General features: G+C 49.8%; 1 protein-coding gene across 3 annotated transcripts in view; it reads left to right on the top strand.

Moving 5' to 3' along the window:
* LOC125623645 (carboxyl-terminal PDZ ligand of neuronal nitric oxide synthase protein) overlaps positions 1–24241 on the top strand; it is a 59818-nt gene that overhangs the window by 24533 nt on the left and 11044 nt on the right. For all 3 annotated transcript variants that reach the window (XM_048823305.2, XM_048823304.2, XM_075120303.1), the window contains 5 exons: positions 17181–17273; positions 18595–18653; positions 21726–21834; positions 22732–22873; positions 23355–23500. In XM_048823305.2, coding sequence (XP_048679262.1) covers positions 17181–17273; positions 18595–18653; positions 21726–21834; positions 22732–22873; positions 23355–23500 — 549 coding nt within the window. The remainder of the gene's footprint in view (positions 1–17180; positions 17274–18594; positions 18654–21725; positions 21835–22731; positions 22874–23354; positions 23501–24241) is intronic.

Below are 24241 nucleotides of genomic sequence, written 5' to 3' on the forward strand. Positions count from 1 at the left end.
CGAGCCACTGGGGCTCCCCTGTCTCCTCCCTCCTCTAGGGCTTCTGCCTTCAGACTTCATTTATTGAAATCAACTATTTCCTTAGAGAAAAGAGCTTGGGAGTGGGAGAGGGGGGCACTGACCTTCTTGCCATGTCACCCCCTATGGAGACTGAGCCCAGACTGGTCTGTAGAGGGAAACTGCTCGAGTTAGCTGGGCCATGTCGTACCTCACTCCCTTGTGCCAACTTCCTTGCCTTGCCACCTCCCCTTCCGTACGAGGAAGATATGTTTGAGTTCCGCTGTTCTAGGAGTGGGAAGCCCCATGGGGCTTATATCTTCTCCTCCCAGGAGCTAATTAATGTCAGATTAATTGTGTTAAACCACTCTAGCCAAACACAGCTCTTTCCAGAATGTAACGCATCCGTCCCGCCCAACCAGCACTTCAGATGGCTGCGGTACTTTATTCCTTCTGGTGCTAGCAGCACAAAGACGCTTTGCTGTGACGTCAGAGGGGACAGTCCACTGGGGGTGGGGAGAAGGCATAGAACACTTCTTCCCCTTGTAGGTGCACCTAACAAATACTGCTCTGGGGGGAAGGGACGTGGGGAGGCGGTAGCTGAACGGAACTTAATATGGGAGTAGGAGGGCTGAACAAAAGCCTAGAAAACATGGGATGAGTGTATCTCAGAGTGCAGATACTTCTCAGAACATCTGAAGTCTGCAAAATGGGGATGGGGGAGTCAGGAGTGCAGACGTGCAGGCTTTAGCAGTTTGTAAACACAGGCCTGAATCAGATTTTGCTTACACCAGCATGAGAGCCGAATAAAGGCCTTGTAGCATTGCTCTCTGTTAGGATTTGTATACATTTTGTATACATTTTGCCCTTCCAGCCCTTTGGCAGTGTGTCATGTATGCCGAGAAAGAGGTGCTTCTCTCTCTTGCAGAGGGTCTCTCCTGTCTGGGTGCTGTTGGCTAAGGATTCTTGTTCCCTACGCACAGCGTGCTGGCAGAGCAGTGACAGACATGCTGCTGGAGTCCCTGGGCCTAGAGTATTTTTTTCTGGAAATTGTTCTATCATGCACGCTGCGGGTTCCTGAGTCCACATGGGAACACCAGGCCTAACACCTGGCAAGGCTCCATGCTGTCATCTTTCATGTCTTGCCGCCTCTGCGCTCTACTGGTCATTGCAGTGGGATTTCTGGTGGGGGTGGCTGGGGAGGGCAATGTCTGCGATAAATTACTCCTAGGATGAGATCATAGTAGAACTTAAAACCAAAGTTAAACAGCTCAGGGACAGGCACCTGTGAAAGAAGGGCCTAGGCTCCTTATGCAGTATTGCTCCAAAACTTCTTTCATATTCCACTCTCTGGTGAAAGCATCAAGGGTCACATCATCTTCAGAGACAGGGATTCTCTTCCCACAAGTATAGCAAAGCAGAGAGAAGCCACAGATCTGCCTACTGCTAATGCAAAAATTCACCCCAACTACAGATGAAAACTGTGAGATGTCCATGTCTGCACGACTTCATATAGCACCCAACCTGCACAAGGCACTTCAGAGCAAATAAAAAGCCATGCCATGTCCTTGTCCTGAAGAGCTTAAAAAAGAAGTGGGTTTGTTCTTAGGGTGGTAGGAGCAACATCTCCAGCATGAGATGAGCCTTGCAAACAAGCCAGGCTCTGCTTTTCATTTGGGTAAATAGCTTTGCTCCTAGTGGATCTGGGATTGGAAATACTCAGCACAGATCTTCTCCGAATTCACATGCTGCAAGAAGGTCGCAGCAGTGTGGAGGCGGGTGCTGGCAGCCTGTGCCCTCAGCCAATGAAGGAGGGACACCACAGCCAAGGTCAGGGCCTTTTACCTTAGGTAGGACTTCAGCTTTATTTCTTCACAATAAAGCCATTCCACACACAAGCCCAGTCATTCCCCCTGCCCAGGGTCTTCAGTTCCCACTGTAGCAGCCACTTGTCTGAGAGATGCCACCTGCTCCCTGTATCTCTCCACATCAGCTGCGCTCTTTCAGCCTTGAATAGGAATCAGGGGCTCATTAGGCAATCACCTGAACCCTTCCCAGCTGGATCTGATGAGCACCTCTAACAGGCCTGTTCTGAAAGGGGCTCTGCATAACCACGGGGCTGGCCGGCCCCAGGCCCCCTAACCACCCTGTTACATGGGGACTTCCAAGCATCCTAGAAGTTAGATCTGGAAAAGAACTCTTAGATGATGCGATGTGTCCCCCTGTGAAATGTGGGGGTAGTCCCACAGCAGCTAAGCTCCTGAGCTGATCCGAAAGGCCACGGCCCCTCTGGCTTGCACATTCTTTAGTGTCACTCTCCATCTCACGCCGTTTGCAGCAACAGACACATTTGCCTCCTGGCATCTGGGTCGTATGGAGTCTGCCATGCAGCCCGGTGACTCTGAGCACCTCCTGCCTGTCACACTCAGTCCTTCCTGGAGAGCACAAGGTCAGAGCTTCCTCTCTGGCTGCTCTGGTTTGCCAGAGGAATAAAAGTTGTGAGTTCTCATTTTGAATATATGGCCTAAAATAGCACCATTACATAAATGTACAGGGAAGTGCTGCATTATTTAGTGTCCTGAAATCCCAACACCCACCTTCCCTCAGAACCATCGCATCAGGAATTCTCACTCTATCTGTGTCAGCGTGTTCATTAAATAGCCCCAAGCGTAATGAGGCTCGGCTCAGCCACACTCTGCTCATATGCTGCTGCTCTTGCCATCCCTGAAAGCATCCAGATAGGAGCAGACATGGTGGGGCCCTACCCACGCCCACATTAATACCGACTGCTTAAAGTCTAAATAATTACATGCCTCTCTGCAGGATCAGTGACATGAGAGTTCCCGTGAAGAGCCACAGAAGAATTAAAAACGGCTCTTAATTTATATTCTGTCTTTCCAAACAAGTTCTACCATGTACAAGCAATAAACTCTGTCTCCCTCAGGCATAGGGATGACACAGTCCCATTAATCACCACTGTGTCCTTTCCTCCGACCTCCTTTTCCCCTGTGCAAGCCACAGATCCTCTCTGCTGTCAGAGGGAGCAGCTGCCAAGCATAGCCATTGTACTGGCCAGTGAGGAATTCAGCCAGGAGCCTCCAAGAGGCTCACACATCTTGCCTAGCATGTCGCCCTGTGACTGGGCTTGTAGGGCACAATGTGAGAGGGGAGAGGAACTGACTGGACAGAGAGAGCTTTGGAAGGAGAAACAGGAATTTGGGCCAGTGGCACTGTACAAACACAGAGTGCAGGACGGTCTGGGCCCAAAGAGCTAACGGTCTAAATAGACGAGACCGACAGTTATCCTCACTCTTCAGATGGGGGAACTGAGCCCCTGAGAGATCAGGGGCCTTGCCCAAGGACACCCAGGGAGGCTAGAGCCCCCGAGTCCTAACACAATGCCCTAACCACAAGCCCATCCTCCTCCCACGTGCGCCAATGCGGAGCATGGCCCTGTAGCCTGAGCTTTGCCATGGAACTGTTCCATCCTGTGGAAGGGGAATCGGGCGTATTCTTGTCATTTAGGCTTTTATTGTTTGAATATTTAGGGTTAAAGTTGCAAGAGCATCAAACCTGACATCTTGCCATTTGTGCAACGCGTGGTGCCAAAGGAGACACCACAGGCCAAAAGGACAGCGAGAGCATGAAATGCCACGTGTCCAGAAAGCAGCACAGAGATGAGCTGTTCTCCCTGCACTGAGCTGGGCTCCGCTGAGTCCCCATTCACAGAGAAATGCTGGGACGGGCTGGCATCACAGCCTACAGACGGCAGCATCCGTTCAAGGGGCTGGGTGAGGTGAACCCGATCTGCTTCTCCTCAGATTAGCATCTCTTGCCGTGTCTTTAGAGTGTATCAGCTCTTTGAGACAGGGACGGTCTCCATTTTTGCATGTGTGCTACAGTGGAGACCTGATCCCTGGCCAGGCGCCTCAAGCCACAACCTCAGTACAAGTACTAATGAATACTCCTGGCTGTCCCCATCCACCGGGAGGAGGAAGGGTACCGTGAAGCCTCTGAACGGCTCTCCGGGGGGGGCATGAGTCCACACAGACCGCCTGGATCTCCACGCGCTGAAAACAGCAGGTGTTGTGAATCCGTGGAAGTGGGTGCAGTATATAAACCCGGAACAGCTTGGTACTCAGACTGCAATGACAGCTAGCCAGGTCTAGTGTTTGATCGATGGGGCACAGTGCAGGAGAGTGAAAGTCTAATTCCAGTACAGAGAGAGCAAAGGGGTGTTTCCAAACTCCGGTCCTTCAGTGCTCTCCACCGGTCTGGAAAGTCGAGATTGCTGCACACGTACTGGCCCGGCGTGGATTCTCTACTCACAGGAGAAGCTGCTGAGTTCACGTCTGGCAGAGAACTAGCCTGTTCTGCTTTGATGCCAAAGATGCCAAGCGATCCACATGCTGCTCAGGCTCCACAGGACAATTTATGAGATGCCGGCTAATGCCGCCTGTGCAGCCCTCCTCTCCAACCCACCCGACGTGGGTATCAATGCTGTAGCAGCCTCGCCCAGGCTCCCTGCACTCTCCCCCCAGTACTTGTCTCGTCGTCAGCCCTGCCCTGGTGAAAGGTCCCGTGCGGACAGCCCTGAAGCACAAAGGCCTGAGCAGGCACAGTGCTAGCAGCAGGAGGGCAGCTTCCCTGCCACGGGCCTCCCTCCTGACTGGGTCTGGATGCTCTTTTGTGGGCAGAGGGTAGATGAGTCTCCATGGGCCTGTCGCCGCGTAGCCATCTCAGCTGGGAAGCCAGGAAAGGGGTGGTTCTGGGATAGGCCAGATTGATTCACCAGCTACTGGAGGGTAACTTTCGGGCCCTGGGCTGGATTGAACTGGGGCTCTAGAGGCAGAGCCGCCATGGGGGGGCAAGTGGGGCAATTTGCCCCAGGCCCCAAGCCCCACAGGGGCCTCCACGAGAATGCCTGAAGTCTGAGGTCTGAGACAGGGAAGGGGCCCCCGAAATTGCTTTGCCCCAGGCCCCCTGAATCCTCTGGGTGGCCCTGTCTCGAGGTGACGGGCTCATTGGCTTTCATCCCTGCCTTTGGCCCAGCTGTCCCCAGCGAGAGGAAAGGCAGGGCCAGGATAGCACGGCAGCCAGGAAAGGTGCCCTTGTTCCCTTTCAGTGAGTGAATGGCGCTGGGCTGCCCTGGTGAATTGGGCCTGGCCCACCCCAGCAACAGAGCAGCTGTGTGTGGGAAAGCTCCCTGTTAAACCTGGGCACGATGGGGGGCTCCTGGAGATGACAGTCACATAATGGTGCTTTTGTTGGAGAGGCCCCAAAGGGCAGATGATGTCACCTTGCACTGGGCTGTGCGGCCACTCGGGTCACTGGGGGAGAAGCTGCTGAATCTCTTTGGCAACAAGGCAGCCAGGAAAAGGCTGCTTTTATCCCATCCCTTTCTAAAGCGGGTGAAGGGGTTTTGTTCCCAAACAGCACATGTGGTTAGGAATGAAAACCTCCAATCGGAGCTGTCACCTCTGCCCCCTTGTGTGCCCTTGGCAGCTCCCTGCACTGGGAGAGCACCCACTGCCCACGTCCTTTGGACCAACGCCAAGGGTTTGGGCTCCAGGCACACCTTTTTGCCTTCGCTGTCCCCCCTTCCAGGTGGATGGGGTTGGCGGCAGGAGAGGCCGTCTGCGTGAAACACCCAGAGGGCAGGAGTTTTCTTAATACCAGATCTACTGAAGCCAGAGAGCACCAGATCAAAAGAAAGGGTTTGCAGTGTGTGCCCATCTGAATGCTCTTCATAGCCCAGACAGGCAGGCTCCCCTCAGCCTGGTTACAGAGAAGAAGGGAAGATCTGGTGTGCCTGGAAACAGTTCTCTTCTCTGACCCCCCCAAGGTCAGACTGACACCCCCACCTTGCTGCAACCAGAGAGCTCATCACAGTGCTCCTCACTATTAACCCCCTCAGTCCAGGGTAGGACCTCCTCCTGTTTTCCCAAACTGTTTACATACAGTGTTTGCCTTTTCCAGGAGACTGTCAAGGGAGGGGAAGAAAGTTCTTTAGAGGAGAAATAATTGTTGCCTTTCAGATGCTTAAAGACTGAACTCAAGTACAGGCTGTCACAGTTCATTTGGCCTGGCTATCTCCAGTTTCTTCAGCCCCCTTTTAAAAAACCCCCTATCGGTTTTCCCTTGCCATGAAATGTAAATGATTGACAATCCCCAACCCCCCTCTCCCAGGAGCACAGGGTAAACCTTTACTAACAGCCTGAACTCCACCCCAGGGGAGCGGACCTAGGAGGATGCTTACTTACATTTCTCCTGCTTTTAATTTAATCTCAAACCCACTGGCTTTTCCTTCCTCCCTGTAAGGAGCAGCTGAGCCTCTCTCTTCAGATCTGTCTGAGGCTTTGCATGAGCTCTCAGGCAGAGCACACATGAATTGAGATGCCATGCCATGCAGCCCTGATTACCCCAGGGTGCTGGGCATTGGACATCACAGGGAATCATTAATGTAATTAAATGACAGACATTAGAGGAAGGAACTCTTCTGGGGAATAGCAAGTTTGCACCCGCTGTACAAGAGAGCAGTGTGATCGTAAACACGTGAGCAGGAGCCAGGAACTCCCAACTCCTAGTCCCAGCTCTGCCATGACTTGCTAAGTGGGCCTTTGGCAAGCCACTGTGTTGTGGTTTCCAAAACCGTAAAGTGGGGTAATGTGTCCGTATCTCAGAGAGGTGCTGCGAGGGTTCGTCTTTGCAAATGACAGAAAACCTCTGTTTCAGCAGGAAGTATTTGGATCAGTCACTTTCTGGTTGCTTTTGGATTCTGAGGTTGGGTGTTTCTGAAAGCAGGAGCTGCTCAGGATCTTGGAGGGATTCTGCTGAGCTGTGCAGAGCAGGCCCCTTTCCTATAGAGAAAGTGTTTGCAGTGCAGTGTTTCTACAGGATCTGTTTTCAGACCTAAAGCCGCACTTAGGCACTAGCTAAGGGAAGGCTTTGGCAGTAACACGGGCTGATGTTTTCTGGAATGGATTTTGGAGGTTCCTTTAGATATTTGGGCTGAAACCAGCTGGCAGTGCCCTTCTTCAGTGCAGTTTCAGCAGCAAAGCTGGTGAAAGGAGGGTGTGTATTCTGGAAGGCCCTGATCCACAACTTGGCCTTCTGCTGTCCACGAACTGTGTTGGTTGTGGCTTCCAGACTTGTATTGCGAGAGAGGGGGTCGGTCTGTACTGCTGTGTAGGAGAATTTTGCAAAACTCTGGGAGCTGTATTCTGGCTTCACACACCTGCACATGCACCCCATCAGGAGACTGGTTTGTCTCTAAGGCCAAAATATGAATTAACAGGAAGTGGCCGGGGTGGATTTCACCCTGAATGTGCCCAATGTACCTACTATAGCTGCTGGCAGAAGCTTTTCTGCCCCCTGCACAATGCCCCTAAGGGAGATGGAAAATCCCTGGCACTGGGCAAGGATCTGAAGTATGGCAAAAGGCTGAATTAAGAGGAGCTGTACTGAGCTGTTGCTTCCTTTTACAGGCAACTTTCAAGAAGCAAGTCTCAGAGCTGCATTTACAAGCTGAGCACATGAACTGCCTCCGCCTGACCAAAATGACCTGCTCATTTAAGGGTCACTGGGCTCAGGGCCAAGAAAACTCGAGGGTCAGATCAATTAGAAACAAAATGTTGCTGGGAATGCCAAGCTGGAGGCTTTGGGAAAGGAAAAATGTTCTACCGCCTTAATCCCAGGAGTTTGCAACACTGGGCCCCTCACAGTGAATTGGGCAAACCCAGTCTGCAGTCACTCGCAGCTTTGGGTTCAGCGGGTATTGGCTTGAACCAAAACACTCCAGTCCAATAATCATTAATTGGACTCTCCAATGCTCCAAGGTGATTGTACATGCTGCAGCCCAGTCTCTTCCCCACATAAGTTTCCATGCAATAGGATGTCCCTTTGGCCATAATATTCACAGGCTATGCAGGACTGGCTGGCTTGTGAGTGGGGAATGGACTGCACAGGCTTTTGCTTCTCTCTCACCTGCTCAGATGCCCATGCGTATCCGTTCGTAGCCCATGTGACAAGAGCTGGTGCTGGCAGTCCAGTTCCTCATGGATGGACATCTGCGAAGACTCTGCTTGGCTCCTTGGGGACGGGCTTGGCAGTGAGGCTAAGGATGGAGGGTTGGCGGCTGGCTCGAGCAAGGGACTGGAGCTCAGGTTTCCTGGGTTCCCTTCACAGCTGTTTGACTGTCTTGTTGTTACTTCCACTTACCAGCTCTAGATCTGTCTATGCTTCTATTTCCTCACCTTTCAAAGGGGTAACCGCTGCCTACCTCACAGAAGCATTGCGCAGCGCCTATTTAAAGAGCTCTGAGACCCGTGGGTGACATGGGCCAGAGAATTTCTGGGCTTGGAATCCAGATTCCCTCTCACTCCTGAGACAGTGTCTGTGCTCAGGCTCCCACACCATTACTCTACCGCCACAGCCCCTCCCCTCGTGTTAGCATCGGTAGGGTTCTGGCTCTGGACCAGCTCTAGGTGACACAGGTCGAAATGCCCCTCCTGATACTAGCAGCAGTGGGAAAGCTAGAGAAGCCAAGGCCCCAAAGCAGTCCCGGCAGACCAGGGCTGTGGCGGGTGAAGCCGCCCACGCTGGGCTTGTTCTGGGCATAAACATGAGGCTTTTTAGTGGGTCCAAGCCTAGCTGTGAATTTTGGTTGGAAGTGGAATCCCCGGCAAAGGGGATGAAGATACGGCACATGGGGATCCCACGCCTGTCCCAGAAACCCACCTGCCTGCTGCTCGTCTGCCCACACAACTTATTTCCATGAGCTGACTGCACAGAGCAAAAGGCTGTTTGTAGGACCGCCTGCTTCCATTGAACTAGCAAGAAGTGCTGAGGGATTACAGTCCTTCCTTAAGGGGGGCAAGATGCTCCTGTTTGTTCTTCCCATATGGGGCCTATGGATTTGGAGGTGCTCTGTAATAATTTGTTAATACTGTATGTTGTCTATTTATTGGGATGTTTATGGTAAATGGGGTTAACTCAACAGAGGGCTGGCTGGGAAAACAGGCAGGAAGGAAAAGAATGGCTCATGATAATCACCCCTCAACAAACACTAAGCAGTTGTTAAGGAACAATGCCAGAACTATTAGCTGTCATGGTTTTACCTCCTCTCCAGCCAGCCTACAGAAGTAGTTCTGACCAGGACAGGAAAAGGCCTGGAACATGGAAGAACAAAGGAACTGTGGCAGGATTTATAGGGTCCCTCTGAAGAGAGGTTGAGTACTCATGGGAAATGAGACTGAGATCCAGCGCCCCATTGGGGTCCTCTGGGGAAGCTAGGCTTGATTAGGTCACCATCACAGGTCACCATCACAGGATCCACCGGGAGGAGGAAGGGTACCGTGAAGCCTCTGAACAGCTCTCCGGGGGGGCATGAGTCCACACAGACAGCCTGGATCTCCACGCGCTGAAAACAGGCCTTCAGGGAAGGTAGGCCTTCAGGGAAGACAGGCATGCATGTAGACTGTTGGACCCTTTGGTTTGAGAAGGCTGTCTGATCATGGTATTTGTCATTAGTCATAGATGGCTGACGCGAAGAACCCCAGGTGTCCGAACCCAGTCAGCCCTGCAGGGTAAGCAGAGTGGATACCTGGTGCCCAGTGTGAGAGTGGGAGGACTGTGAAATTCCACCACAGGAGCAGTAAAGGCACAAGGCCCGACACCCGGCTGGCGCCTTCTGAGAGGCCTGCGAGGGGACAGAGTGTAGCTAGCCCTGCACTGTGACAGTAAGCCCCAGGGGCAGTTATCCAGGCAGAGCAGGGGTAGGTCTGACAGAGAGCTTTATGTGGGGAATGAACCCCAGGCTCTGGGATAAGTCAGATGAAGAATGGGCAAACTTAAATTTGAAAAAAAGCGTATACAGGATATTTTGCCAACATCCCCCTCGTCCAGTGTATTCCCTGCTCGTTTTCTGCTTTCCAGTGGCCACTTTTATGTTTCCGAGGATCATAAATCCTCATTTTTCCACTGGACGGGAGGTAGGACAGTCTAATCAGCAGCGATCTGTATAGGTATTGTTTACATGTTGCCCAGTTACTGGGAGTACAGGCCCAGACTGTGCTCAGCTACATTCAAACATGCCAACTTCCTGCGAATGTTTGACTGCTCGCCATACATGGGGCTGGGACAGTCGAATGCTGTGAAAGGGGGAAGAACCAAAGCCCTTCACTCCCCTGCCACCCCTTGGCAGGTCTGGTGCGCTGGTAATGCTCTAAGTCTGTGCTAGCTAAGATGCTGAGAGGGAAACTCATGGGATATTTAAAAATAAAAAAGTAGAGTTTAGTTTTCTAATCACATCAGTTTCAAGGGTCAGCGCTTCTAATAGCAATACTGAGATGAACACAGAGAGCGCGAACATGGCCTCCATGTGTGAGGGAGGCAAATTTAGTTTGAAACAAGTAATGTTCCATACATTGAAAATACTCACTCTCCCTGCATTATTAACGCTTACAGAGACACTCTCCCAGCTTCAGAAGCTCCAGCCTGCAATTGCTGTGGAAGGGAAAGGTACCTCATTAGGTTGCATAGATAAGCTATTTGCTGCATCCAGTTTAGGAGCAGAAGGATGCAATAGATGTCCCGCAAACCACGCAAGTGGGATACTGTGACTAGCCGTTCTGTCAGTGGAGCAGAATTGGTCAGAGTTCCATCTACTTCCTGGGTCTGTTACTTCACCTGCAGTCTCTAGTAAGGTGTGTTTTGGGGAAGGAGGTGGAGCTATTTATTTTTCTAGAACATAAGGGTCCAGAAACAGCCATTTACGGTTGAGAAATAGTGGGCACATGCCACAGTATTAACTTTAAATGTACATTCTAGCTCCCTGTACCCCAGTTCTTTGAAAGCTAAATCTGCAGCTACACCAGCCTCAGCTGTGATCTGGATCTCTAGGAGCTAAATAAGATTAGTCCTGCTACTGTTTGGATAGAAAATCCCACAGGAAAATCCTGGTTATTCAACAGGGTGGGAGGTGGGGGTGGGACTTTGCTCAGCCGTAATCCTATATCCAAACCATTTCCCTCTTTAGAATCAGTGAGACACTGATGCTGGAAATACTGTCTTTCGCCTGACACCTAAAATGAAGGTGCTGGTCATATTAAAAATCCTGTGGCATTTTTTTCCCCATTCACTGTCTGGGCTGAATTCCCGTTTGGGTAATTGCAGCCTGCCTCCGTAGACTCCTCTGCAGTGTTATCTGGACAGAGGGTTCTTCTAGACTCCCTTCCTGAAGTGTTCTGTACTCCTTTCAAAGGATGCTACAACCCAGTGGCAGTGACTGTATGAGATTAGATTGTAAACTCTTTGGGGGAAGGCCCTTGCCTGACCTTTGGTGCAGGGCCCAGCACAGCATTCCTGATTGGGCCTTTTGGGGTACCACACTGTAAATGACAATATGGAGTTTGTACCTTTAGATTTTTTGCTATGAAATTGATCGGACAGGGGAGCTGCAGTTCTCTCAAATTGAAGTGCAGAGGAACCACCACTGTAGTCCAATAGCTAGCTGAAGTCCTTGTAACTGACAGCGAATCAGATAGACATTCATGACTGCAGTGCCTTTGAGCGATCGTTCAGAAAATGCTAGTGTTTCTGGCTCAGAACAAGTGCTATGATCTGGTCTCTGTGGAGAGGCATTTGCAGGCTCTCTTGTATTCCTGCTCCAAAGAGCCCAAGCATCTCTGCTTCAGAAACATTTTTCTCTTAATGGGACAGCTGTGAGAGGATGACAAAACCTCAGGTGTTATGTCAGTGATCCTGGCCATTCCTGGCTCTGGGGGTTCTCTTCTGGCTGCTCTTTACTAACGGAGAGGCTACATCTCGCAGAGACCAAGTCAATTCCAAAGACCCACAAACCTTTCCATTTTATCATGGTTTTTCATTTACATAATAAAGGCCCCAATACCTGGAGTAATTAAGGCACTTTAAGAATTGCTTTTTCGAATAATTCTCCATACATGCAAGTTATTCCTAGCCCTGGATACTGCATGTGATTTCAAATGTGCATTAACCCATCTCTTTCATCAGCAGATAGAAGCCAGTATCTGCATATGTAATTTATATCTACTTGAGTGGAATTAGCAGATGAAATATGCATTATGCGGCTCCTTTAACATTTTTTACTCATACAGCTTTTAGCTCTTGGTAAGTTAACATTACACACCAAGAGTGTGCAGGTCCTTATGCAAAGCAAGGCATTGCACAAAGGGATTTAAAGCAGTTACAGAGTGTATTCCAGGTCAGGCAGGTTTGACTGTCTCTAAATAGAATAAAATTTAGCTGCTAAATGACAAGAAAGCAGGCCAGAAAGAGGCATTGCCTCTTCTTTGAAGCATCATATGTAGGTTCTTTAGATCAGACAGACCCTTGTCTGTGCAGTCTCCCCCTGGAATCTCCCAAACCTAGGGGCATCTTCAGAATCATTAATATCCAAAGGTATTTCTACCCCACCCTGCATGATCATCAAAAAGACTAACTATTGAAACCTGGAAGTCAGCAAAGAAAACCCATGTTGCTGAATAGAATTTGGTCCTCGGTACCACTGGCAAATTTTGGGGGTAGGGGAGGACACAGAAATTGATTCAATAAAATAAAAAAAATGCAAGGAACATTGACCCCTTTCTTAGAAGCCAATGTAAGGATAACCAATGAACCATCTACATTCTTCTCCGTTTGTTTACACACCGAGCGTTTCATCTTTGCTAGGTTATAAAACATACTAGTTTGAGTCCAGTTTGGGAATTTTTTTGCATTTGCTTTTTCCTCCAGATAAAAAATATAAATGCTTAATTACAATATAACACCATTGATTCTTACTAGAAAGGAAGTGAATAAATGACTCTGCAATTGGATCCCATCTGCCTCTTGTGTTCAGAGATTGAAAGAAAGAGTTGGTGTGCAGCTTTTTAATGGGATAGTAATGACCTCTCCTAGACATGCCCTTTGCAGTGCTGATCTCTCTTGCCCAGCTGGCATAGCTCACTCCCCATGCAAAGTGGCCCAAAATGGCAGTGCCATCCTCATGCCTCTTGGGCTTTGAAGGATTTCACTCCTTGGAGATGCACTTCAAGGCCCAATGAGTTTTAATTATTTCGAAGCCAGGCTAATGCTGCTTCCCTGCTCTGCTGCATCTTGCCTGTCACTGGAGACCTGTCGCCTCCCCTGTGCGAGAGACACATTGTGCACTAGCCCATTAGAGGTGATCCAGCAGGAAGGCTGTAGCCAGGTGGGAACAGGAATGGCCACAGCCAGTGTGAGGAAACCGGTACTAGCTAACACACATGCCAACACATGGTAGATCCATAGCCAGAGAGCCAAATCCGGGTCCGGTGAGTGAAGTCTGAACAGTTTGCTTCATGATTGGCTTGTCCTCCCTCCCTTCCCTACTTTGCAGCTATATTCCTAAAATAAATGGAGCCAGGCATTTAGCAGCGGACAGGATCTCAGCATTGCAGAGCAGTGTGGGGCAGCCCAGTGCTGGACCAGCAGAGTAGAGCTGCGGGTCAGGCTTGAGTTGCAGGAGGGGGAGGAGGGTTGCACTAGCTGGCTGTGCAGAGAGCGACTGAGTGACTGTGGAAGGAGTTTGCACTTTCTGCCAGAATTACGACTCACGCCAGGGCTTTCATCCCTCACCTCTGCGACCATTAACGTTCATACCTCCATTTAAACACAAACGCCCGTCTTGTACTTTAGCTCCTGCTTCGCATGCTACCGCGCTGCAGCTAGATTTTTAAACAGCTTGTCTCAGAGTAATAATGCATGGAGAGATCAGAAGGGTACATCTTATCCAGGGCTTGCCTGCCATAAACAGTGTGAAGTGCTGGAATTTTATGAGCAGCAGCAGCAGAAGCCTGATAGACAGGAAGGCCACCTAATGTTTCTGGCTGTGAGCCTGATGTGGCGTGTAATGGGTTTCGGAGGCTCCTTTTCTGCAGTAGGTGCTCAGAGACTTCACTGCTCTGAGCTATATATGAACCTAGGTACCGCATGCACGTGTCGATGCAAGGTGTCCACACTCCAGTGAGGGTGTTTAGCTGGCCCCATCTGAGCACCTCACACTTGTTAAGGGACTTCGCCTGGCAAGTGACAGCCTCAGTGTGATAGAGGGGATCGGTGGCAGAGCAGGCCATTGAACCTGGGTATCCCCATTCCCAGCTACTGCTCTAACCACTGCACCCTCCTGCCGTGAGACGTAGTCTTCTCGTGGGCCTTGCCTGGGCAGGTGTGGCTCTGTTTCGGGAGGTGCCAGCACTGAAAATGTGGTTTTCACCACGGTTCTCTCACCACTCATGGCACCTCAGTAAGGGAACTGCCTGGCTTCTCCACTCCGTCTGCTCTTGTAGATCAGTGGCTCTCAGCCTTTCCAAATGACTGTCCCCCTTTCAGGGGTCTGGTTTGTCTCACGTACCCCAAGTTACACCTCGCATAAAAACAATGTGCTTACGCAGCCAGACATACAAATACAAAAGTGTCATAGCACACTGTTACTGACAAACTGCCGACTTTCTCATTTTTACCATGTAATTATGGAATAGATCTATTGGAATTTAAATATTGTACTTACATTTCAGTGTATAGAGCGGTATAAACAAGTCATTGTATGAAATTTTAGCTTGTCCTGTCTTCACTAGTGCTTTTTATGTAGCCTGTTATAAAACTAGGCAAATCTCTAGATGAGTTGATGTACCTCCTGGAAGACCTCTGCGTACCCCCAGGGTACACGTACCCCTGGTTGAGAAGCACTGTTATAGATCATAGTGAGACCCAGACCCACAGTTAGGAGGTAACATTCTCTGGGGGCAGGTTATCTCATGGCTGCCTACTGTGTCTGGGCTTGGCCCCTGCAGTATGGCAGTCCCTTTGTGCCTAGAATACGTGTGTTCAAAACTGACCCTCTGGACCAGGAAACGATGAGGACCTGGAATGGCAGCCCAGGAATCCTTCTACCAAAGTAATAGGAGGAACCAGTGCCTGTTATTTTAGAATTCCATGAAATATGCTGCAGAATCCCTCTGGGAGTCTGTTCGCAGTTAGTTCTGGCTGTGGGAAGGGGCTCCACCACTCTCCGCACTGGGGCTGAGTCCAAGCAACATGTGGTGCCCCAGAGTGCCCAGAACTACCTGAGCCCTCCGCCCCCTTTCCACTGGTGGCGACAGAGCAACTGATTGGGTATGCAAGAACTGCCCCCTCCCAACTGCAGAAGCTACTTCTGCCCAGCCAGGTGCTTGGGGTAGCAGGCTGGCCCAGGAGGTGACCATGACGTGTCCCCGTCCATGGCCTGGTTCTACCTGCAGTGCCACAAAGGCCCTTCTGGGCTCACCCTAGTCTGAATTTTAAGAAAAATGAGAAACAACCCAACCCTGATCTTGCAATTTCAGAAACAACAATGTCCAGACTGCCCCACTGCGGCAATCTCACCGTACCCCATACAGGGAAAAAACAAATCCTAGCCCTCAGGCCTGGGTCGTGTCTCTTGCTATTTTGAGTTGCAAATTAGCGAGGCATGAGTCCTTTGCCTTTTTAAAAAAAAAACCAACAGTTTAAAATCTCTCCCCTTTTAAAATGAAAATGGAATAGGACCTGTAAGGAGGGGAGTGACATCCCCTTTGGAGACGGGAGAGCCCGTGGGGGTAGCAGAGCTGCCTTTGAATGCATTGCCAGCATCTGGATACTACCCAGAATCAAGACGGATGCGCCTGCATCGGGGCCTCCGTGACTCTTGCAGGATCTTGCGCAATTTTGAAGTGTATGTAACATTAGTGTTCACAGCCTCACTGCTGCTGTTTACATGGCTATGGCTGTCAGGCAATCCTTGCAATGGCTCCCTTGCTGATTTCACCAGCTCAATTACAGCTGAGTTTATGTTATTAGACTATTAAAACAAGGATTTATTCTCACTGTTGTCAACCAACAGTAATTCTTACACCAAGTTAATCCAGAGTATTTTTTTAAATAGATGCATGTGGCCAGATTGTCAGCCAGCTTAAATCACTGAAGCTACACCGATTTCAATGGAGCTGTGTTGGTTTACAGCAGTTGAGGGTCTGGCCCATGCATGGAGTCCATTGTTCGTACGGGGTCAGCTAAATCCTGTGTAAAAATATTTAGCAGCTCAGAACCAAGCCCAGAATGGGGGCGTAAGGACTGGGTCCGTGATGAACTCGTGGATGTTCGGTCTAGCTGTCTCTTGGCTTGCTCCTTAGCTTTTGTCAAGGGCAATATTTAAAAAACAAACTCCGTAATTTTTAAAATAAGTGGCATTCAGCAGGAGCATGCAGATAGGAGCCTGAAGTGTTTCAGGGATACTGAGCCCATCGAAGTGGATACGATTATGTTAATAGCCAAGATGACTGCATTTTTGCTGCCCCTATGGTCCTCCCTCCGAATGGTCCTGCGCTGTGCACTGCAGTGCCCAAACCCAAGGACAATGGACCTGCCAGAAGTCATCAGTTCCTAGCTTATCCTGCAGGCAAATCCCTCTGAGTTAACCCTTTGATACAGAGGCTGGATTTGCCAGCACTTTAACTGCTACCAATGGAATTTCCATATGCCAGCAGGTTCTGGTTGGTGCCCCCTTCTCTGACGACAGTGCCTCCCCCGACTTTATCCAGACTATGTGTGCTGTGTCTTCTCCCTGCATTGAAAGCCCATTTATGTCACTTGCCATTTAACTAGTCATTAGCACCAGCAAAACCCATCCACCAAGCGCTTCCCTCCCCCACACTCCACTGGTGCCCTCTCCCGGGCTTGGCAATCACACGCACGTGAGAGTCTACCAGTCAGTTCCAGAGTCTGCTCAGGTAGATGCCAACGTTCATGTTCCAGCCACTGGCCTCAAGAACATGGCATTCGTGGCCAGATTTTCAGTGCTCAGGTCCCATTAAGAGCTGAGGAAACTTTGGGCTTTGAAAATAGCCCACCAAAGTCAAGGTCAGTTTGTCTCCTCAACAAGGGTCATTTTTAATTAAAAACACACACACACACACACACAAAGAAGCCTTTGCCAGTGTGCCTTTTGAACACACTTCCCTCAGCGGCACAAAATGGCTCCTCCTTCAGCTAGAACTAGATTTTTTTAAAATAAAATTTAGGCTAAAATTGCCTGTTTTGTCTAAGTCCATCCCAGGTGTTAACTATTGACCTGAAATCTCTTCTAACTCGGGTTTCTTTTCCCTTAGTATGAATTCAAAGCAAAGAACATCAAGAAGAAGAAAGTGAGCATCATCGTTTCTGTGGACGGAGTGAAGGTGATTCTGCGCAAGAAGCAGAAGGTGAGACTTCACACCAAATGTGTCTAAGGGATTAGCCATGGCTGGATCAGAACCCAAAGTCCAGCAAGCCCAGTGTCCTGTCAGCCAGTGGCCAGGATCAGCTGCTTCAGAGAAAGCTGTAAGAACCTCACAGTCGCCAGATGTGGGATAATCCATCTCCCACATTAGGTCTCATCCTAATCTCTAGTCGTTAGAGATCGGTTTAAATGCCGAAGCACAAGATTTAGTATCCCTGCCAAAATTTGTGCAATTATGGAAACTGAGGGTGCTCTGCTGTCCATATAAATGTCCAGTCCCTCTTTGACTCTTGTGAAGTTGTGGCCTCATTTGGCTGCCATCCGTGTGTTTGTTTCCTACAAAGGAGCTTTTTGTATGTGGTGTGAAGATAGTCGGGTAAGTGAGTTGGGGGGCGGAGGGAGGGGTTTGCACTGCCTGGAGTCAGCACTTTAGCTGCTTAGTGGGAAATTCTAACAAGAGTGAAGGATTCTGTGAGGCCAAACCAGATTAATTTTGCAAACAGGCTTTTCTGTGAGGCCAGGGCTGTGTCCAAGTGCTAGAGCTGCTCACAATGGTTCTGGGGGAGCAGAATTTTGATGAAAAATGACCTTTCTTGAAAGAATTTTCACCAAAAAAAACCCGTTTTCTAAATTTTCCATCAGAAACAATTGACTGAAAAATGGTTTTGACAGTTGAAACTGTTGGGTGGTGGAGAGGGGTGTGGGTTTTGTTTTGTTTTTTTCTTTTACCAAAACAAACAATTCTCAAAGGAAGTTTCAACAAAAATTATTTAAACAAAATTTCCCATAAAAAATAATTAGCGGGTTTTTGACCAGCTCCACTAAGCACCTTGCAGACATTAATACCTTAATGAGCTAATCCTCCACATGCTGGTAGGGCAGGAATTACCATTATCCCCATTTCACAGATGGGGAACTGAGGAATCGAGATGAAATGATTTGCCCATGATCACACATGAACTTTGAGGTAGAGCTGGGAATTGCACCTAAATCTCCTAAATTCTAGTCAGTCCAGTGCCAAACCTGCCCTTCCTCTGTCTGTGTGATAACCGAATTCTAGCTTACGACCATTTTTCAAGCCTGCGGGAGGGCTAAATGGTCCAAAGTGTGCACTTACATCTGAGCCACCAGCTTTTCTTCAGCCAAATGACTGTCACTAAAATATTCAAATCCTGGCCTAGATTCTGGTTGAGGTAAAACCCACTGTTCTCCTTGGGTTCGCATTACAAACAGTTCTTCAGGCAGAGCAGTGTGGCTTCAGCTCATAAGGTGTGTCATTCCTTTTTTCTCTTCCCTGCTTACAGAGAAAAGAATGGACTTGGGACGAGAGTAAGATGTTAGTGATGCACGATCCTGTCTACAGGTAGGCTGCGGAGGATTGCGCCAGCTAGCTTTAGAGGCAACCAATCAAATGTAATAGGATGCATTCAGCATGGCTTTTATGTGCCAAATTATTGCCTAGCCACAGTTGTGCTTCCCAAAGGCCTGTGTTAAATTAACGAGGTGGCTACATTACTTAAGAAAGGAATTCTGATTCCCTATGTTTTTGGAGAATGCCTCCGCCCTTTAGGAAAATGTTAGTTTAAAATAGATACGTGTTATTTGTGTTAGAAGAGGAGGGTGACTGAAAACCATTGTTCTTAGGTGCTAAGAACAATTAGTTGTGATGCAGACTGAATTAAGGAAAAATCCACCCCGTTTCCCCTTCTAACCTAGCCTCGGTGCTCTCTGCCATGTGCTCCCAAAGACAGCCTTTGTTAATCGTCCTGTCTAGCATGGACAGGATAGGGTGAGGAAACTGACCCATACGAAGGCTGGTACAATAACAGTGCCCTTCCCTACAGTCTGTCCCAAGATCTCCAAGCGTTTGCAGGCAGAAAGCTCCCCCAGGAGGCAGGTGTTCTCCACGCTTTACAGATGGAAGGCGGGGACTTCAGTGATTTACCCCTCCCCCCACATCAAATCAGCGGCAGAGCTGGGATTAGAAACCAGTGCTCCTGTCTGCTAGGTGGCTGTTCTAACCACTGCACCACAATGGTCCATCTGGTCTGGGCATGTGACCACGGCCAGATACAGTCACATGGTTTTAAAGCCAGTGGGATTCTTTGGTCTATGGAGAACGGGTGTGTGGGTGCAGGCTGCCTTTTGGCTATGGATGCGTCAGCAAGAGGCAGGGAAGACTGAAGGGAGAGACCGGGGGACTGGAGCAGCCCCTTTGTCCATTAGTTCTTTGTGACCGCAGCCTAGGCTGCGCCTGGCTCTGAGGGGTTAACACTTGTACTGGGGCTGAACAAACGGAGCCCCTGCTGGAGGGTTTCCATCCCAGAGGATAAAGAGTTAATGCTGAGTGGGATGAACCCCCCAGCTAAGAGCAGACCCTTTCTGTACAATGGGACAAGAAGAGATGACGGGTGAATCCACAGCTTGTCATCAGGCTCGGGGAGAGCCCGAAGGTGCTGTACACACTCACTGCCTGGCGGGCATACAATGGAAATTGTCATAGAGATTTGGGCCATTGTGCTTGGCATGAGAGCAGCATTTCTTCCCCAGGAGCCAAACGTGGTCCAGTTCTCAATCCCCAGGCAGAGCTACAATACAACACCTGGGCAGCTATTCAACAACAGGGGATTGGAACACACGGGGAAAGGGGTGTCCTTTGATTGCCTCTGACACTGGTAACTGAATCTCAGGTTAATCTCTTGAAAGGACTAAAACCAATCACTTGCCATCCCCACCCCGGCCATATGTCAGGTGGGCAGACTAGACTCGATAGTGAACATCTCTGAATTCTGGTGTGTGAGCTGTCTCTCGATTCTGGCTGCCTTAGGACATATGGAATTCCTTCCTGGAATTCCTTCCTCCCCGGCAGCCATAATGATGCTAGGTAATCTATAAAACTAACTTTCTAAAGGCCCTAAATTGGTTCAGGCTGTTAAATCTGTTAAGCCAGTAATTGCATCGTTAGAGCAAAGCCCACAGCACTAGGAGCTCAGATACCTACATTTTACATCCAGGGAATGGTGGGGAAGAGTTTCCAAGAGGCACCATTGATATTTGTCTTATTCTTGTCCCTCTCCCTTCTGGCATTCTTAAAGGAGACGGGTCTGTGTGCCAAAGGGAGAGGGTAATTTCAGTAGACTCTCTAGAAAGGAGCTTGATTGTTACTAAAATAATCTGGAAAGAAGACAACTTGCTTATTACAGGGCCGAGTCCATGTTCTTGATAATTGTCCTGATTGCGGATTCAAGGCAGAATTCAAAGACAGAGAACTGGAGGGGGAAGGAGAAACATGCGCCCGTCTCCCTCATTTCCTCCTCATTCACAGCTGAAATTACTCAGTGCATTTTTACCCAATGAAATAACTGTGGGGAATAAAATGGACAAAAATTTGAGTGGAAAAAACTGTAACATGGTCTGTGGAAATGGATTTTGTCAAGTGGAGGATGGGAAGGAGCCAGGGTTAACAGGGGTAGGGGAGGTAAAGGGGGGACTGAAAATCCCTTGAGCTGGGAATGGGGTGGAGATTGAATTCAGCATCCTTTGCAGAAGCATCAGAAGGAAGCTGGCTTTTGTATTGTACCATCTGCCTGTCATTAATGATAATGGGCCTATGCTACCACTTTCTGCCTTGTAGGCTAGGACAAACTAGCTAATGGCTTTTGACGTGGCTCGTTGCAGAGTGTGTTTCCCAAACTGCGGTGGGTTCCTGGACTTAGGAACCCCTGCCCTGAAACTGCCCCTGCCAGGCAGGTGGTCATCTGTGGTCGTTCTTGACACTGGCTAGCCTGGATCTTTGCTCTCCGGTTGAAAGGGCGCTGGCTCCTTATCCGCTGTGTGGCAGAGCTCACTCAGCTGACGAGGGCTGAAGCAGAACAGGTGAACACGTGGAGGCTAATGGCTGAAGGTTAAAAGAGGAAGGGCTATTTCTGCTACCATAGCAGAGCAAAATGCAGACTGTTCCTGTTCCCTTTGATGTGACAGGAAGGGCCCGAAACACCCCCTGTAACTTCCTAGCCCAGATGTCACTGGGCTGACTGAGTGCTAGGCACAATGTGACTTTAGATGTTAGAACACCTGGTGCGGCAGCTGGAGACTAGATTCACTGTCAGGAGCTAGGGAGATGCTTGGTCTCTAATGCTGTAGCTTTTTAGAGTTTGTACCCGCTTTAGAAACAGGTGATTTCTCTCAGACATGCAAAGTGCCATCTTACTAGCTGCTCGCTGGCCTTGCTAATTGTGGAAGGAAAGAGGAATCTCTCTTCCAGACCCGTGGGGCTGTTCCTATTTTTCCTTTGCCCCGGGATCCTTTTGACTAGCCGCTCTGTGCCTGATCCTGACTTTGGATGGTTTGATTCCCGTGTCCTGTTTGCTATACTGGAATCTAGATTTTTGCCACGCTTAGTGTCTCTGATTCACTCTGTGTCTTTTCTAACTAGAATCTTCTACGTGTCGCACGACTCGCAGGACCTAAAGATTTTCAGTTACATTGCAAGGGATGGCGCCAACAACTCCTTCAGATGCAACGTTTTCAAATCCAAAAAGAAGGTGCGGTGGGTCATTTGCAGTGACTAGCTTTTCAGAGGCGTGTATCCTTTGTAACGGTCTGGGTTATCCCGGGAGGAAACCCCCCCCCAATCCCTGATGGGTACTTGGCAGAGCGAAGGGGCAAGTGAGTCTTGCTGAGAATTCACCCTGGATTTTACCCGGAGAACAAAGGACATATTGTAGGGTTAATTATCCCATTTATAGCAGACTACTAGGGACGCTGAACAACATCAGTAGGCTCATTAACTTTGGCTTAAACGTATCTCCATCCCGACTAACGCTTCCCAATGCAGTGGCTGCAGAAGTTAAAGTTTATCCAACTCAGGCTTGCCTGCACTCCCCCAAACTCTCTCTAGCAGACAATCGTACAGTGCAGCTCTAGGAAGGACACTGCCCCAGCCCCTTCACACAGATAACTGTCCAGAGGACGCTCCAGACCTAGCAAACCAAGGAATAAAGTCTGTCAGGGAGCCAGGAGTAAAACTCCATTGTCTGGGGAGACAATGGCACAAAGGGATGTAGAATTATCTGTGCAGAGAATTGGGAGCTCCAGTCAGAGGCAGCTGCATTTCAAAACGGGAAGTGATTAGTGCTGCTCTAGTCCCTATTATCTGATGCCTCCTAAATACCGCTGCCCCAGAGCAGCCTTATGGAGGTTCCTGGGGCCTGCATGCTGCTAAGTGTGCCTAGAAGGCTCCCTTTTGGGCAGGGGGGAGTTTGGCTCTCCAGGCGGGCCCAGGCTCTGTTTTGGGATGTGGAGGGATGGCTCCCCATCAGCAGAGCCGTGGTGGGAAGCAGGGAATAGCAGGAGTCTCCTGGGAACGGCTGGTTTCTGCTCCGTGATATAACCTGTGGCAAAGCTCCTGCTCCAAAGGGCTCTAACCATCTGCTCCCCAGAGCCAGGCCATGCGGGTGGTGCGGACAGTGGGCCAGGCCTTCGAGGTGTGTCACAAGCTGAGCCTGCAGCACGCACTGCAGAACGCGGATGGACAGGCGGACGGCGCCAGTGACAAGTCTGTGGAAGAGCAGCCTCTAGAAGGTGACAGCTCCCCGGGGACACCTGCAGAGCCCCCTCCCGAGGCAGCTGGCGCACTGGGTGCTCTCGGGTGGGGGACAGTCTCTGGTGATGCATCGCTGTCTTGGTGCTAACCCTGACCATGGGTTATGTCCGCAGCTGGGCTCACGGCCCAGAGAACGTGCATTTTACAGACTCTGCTGCTCCAGCCCCTTCAGTGCAACGAAGCAGAGTGCCTTAAAAACATCCAGAGGAGGGAAGTATCCCCCATGTGGACACAGCCCTGAGGGGCTGAGGACTTGGCCCAGCCCCGTGCTGCACTGACCCTCCAAGGCACTTTTCCTGTCCGTTAACTTTGCTCCAACACGTGGAGATGGCTAAGGAAAGCCAAACTAGTCTTTAGCTGCTCTCCCTTCTCCTGCCAGCCCGGCCCTGCCACTCAGTCTCCTTGCTCTGATCTGCTCACATTGTGGTTCCTTCATTTGTTTTACTCTCACCCTTGAAGTTCACCAGCAGGGGGGAGCCAAGATCGTGGATGTCGATGAGGCTGACGTGGACTCCGATGGCATCGGTCTGTCTGAGAGGGGCGCTGAAGAGCTGCCCTCCCCCATGGGGGAGCTGGGCATCCTGAAATCCGGACAGAGCTGTCAGGTAATAACGGGCGGAGCTGGGGGGAATTTGATAGTGACGCCCATTCGCTGATATGACGCATTTTCTTCTGGGGGTTCATTCCACAGCCTCGCTCAGGAGGGCAGTTCACAGCAACAGCAGTCACGGGACGCTAAACTGCCTTCGTTTCAGCATGTCCCTGGGCAGAAAGCCAGCAGGACAGCCCCTTCCTTTGAAAGCTGCAGTAGAGAGGCAGGTCAGGTAGCCACCTGTCCAGGCTTCCCCAGCTCCATCCTACACGCTGCATATCTTGCCTGCAGGGCATGCACTGTCCGGCAGATCTGAGGCTCCATTAATGTCTCTAAAGCATCCTGATAGAGGACTGTTCCTGTAGGACTTGCTATACAGAATGTAATTTCCCATTGGCTCACTGCAGCTGGTCACTGGGAAGTGAAGAGGAGCAACAAACAGGGAATGCAGCAACTGCAAACAGCTGGCCTTCCAGGGTGGGTTTGCATCATTAACCTGTGGAACTTGCTGCCACAAGATATCACTAAGGCCAAGAGCTCAGCAGGTTTTTAAAAGGGGTTAGATTTTTGTGTGGCTAAAGAGAACACCCCACACTGTTAATGTTAAACAGGACCAAAACTAAGGACTATAAATCCTCATTCTTTAGGCAATAAGATGTCCAACTAACTGATATAATTTAGGAAAAAGCTTCCCCTGTAAGCAGATTATTCTGCAGTTGTCCAGTCTGGTTTTCTTGCACCTTGCTCTGAAGAA

The sequence above is a fragment of the Caretta caretta genome, chromosome 16 (assembly GCF_965140235.1).
Source record: "Caretta caretta isolate rCarCar2 chromosome 16, rCarCar1.hap1, whole genome shotgun sequence".
Taxonomy (NCBI): Eukaryota; Metazoa; Chordata; order Testudines; family Cheloniidae; genus Caretta; species Caretta caretta.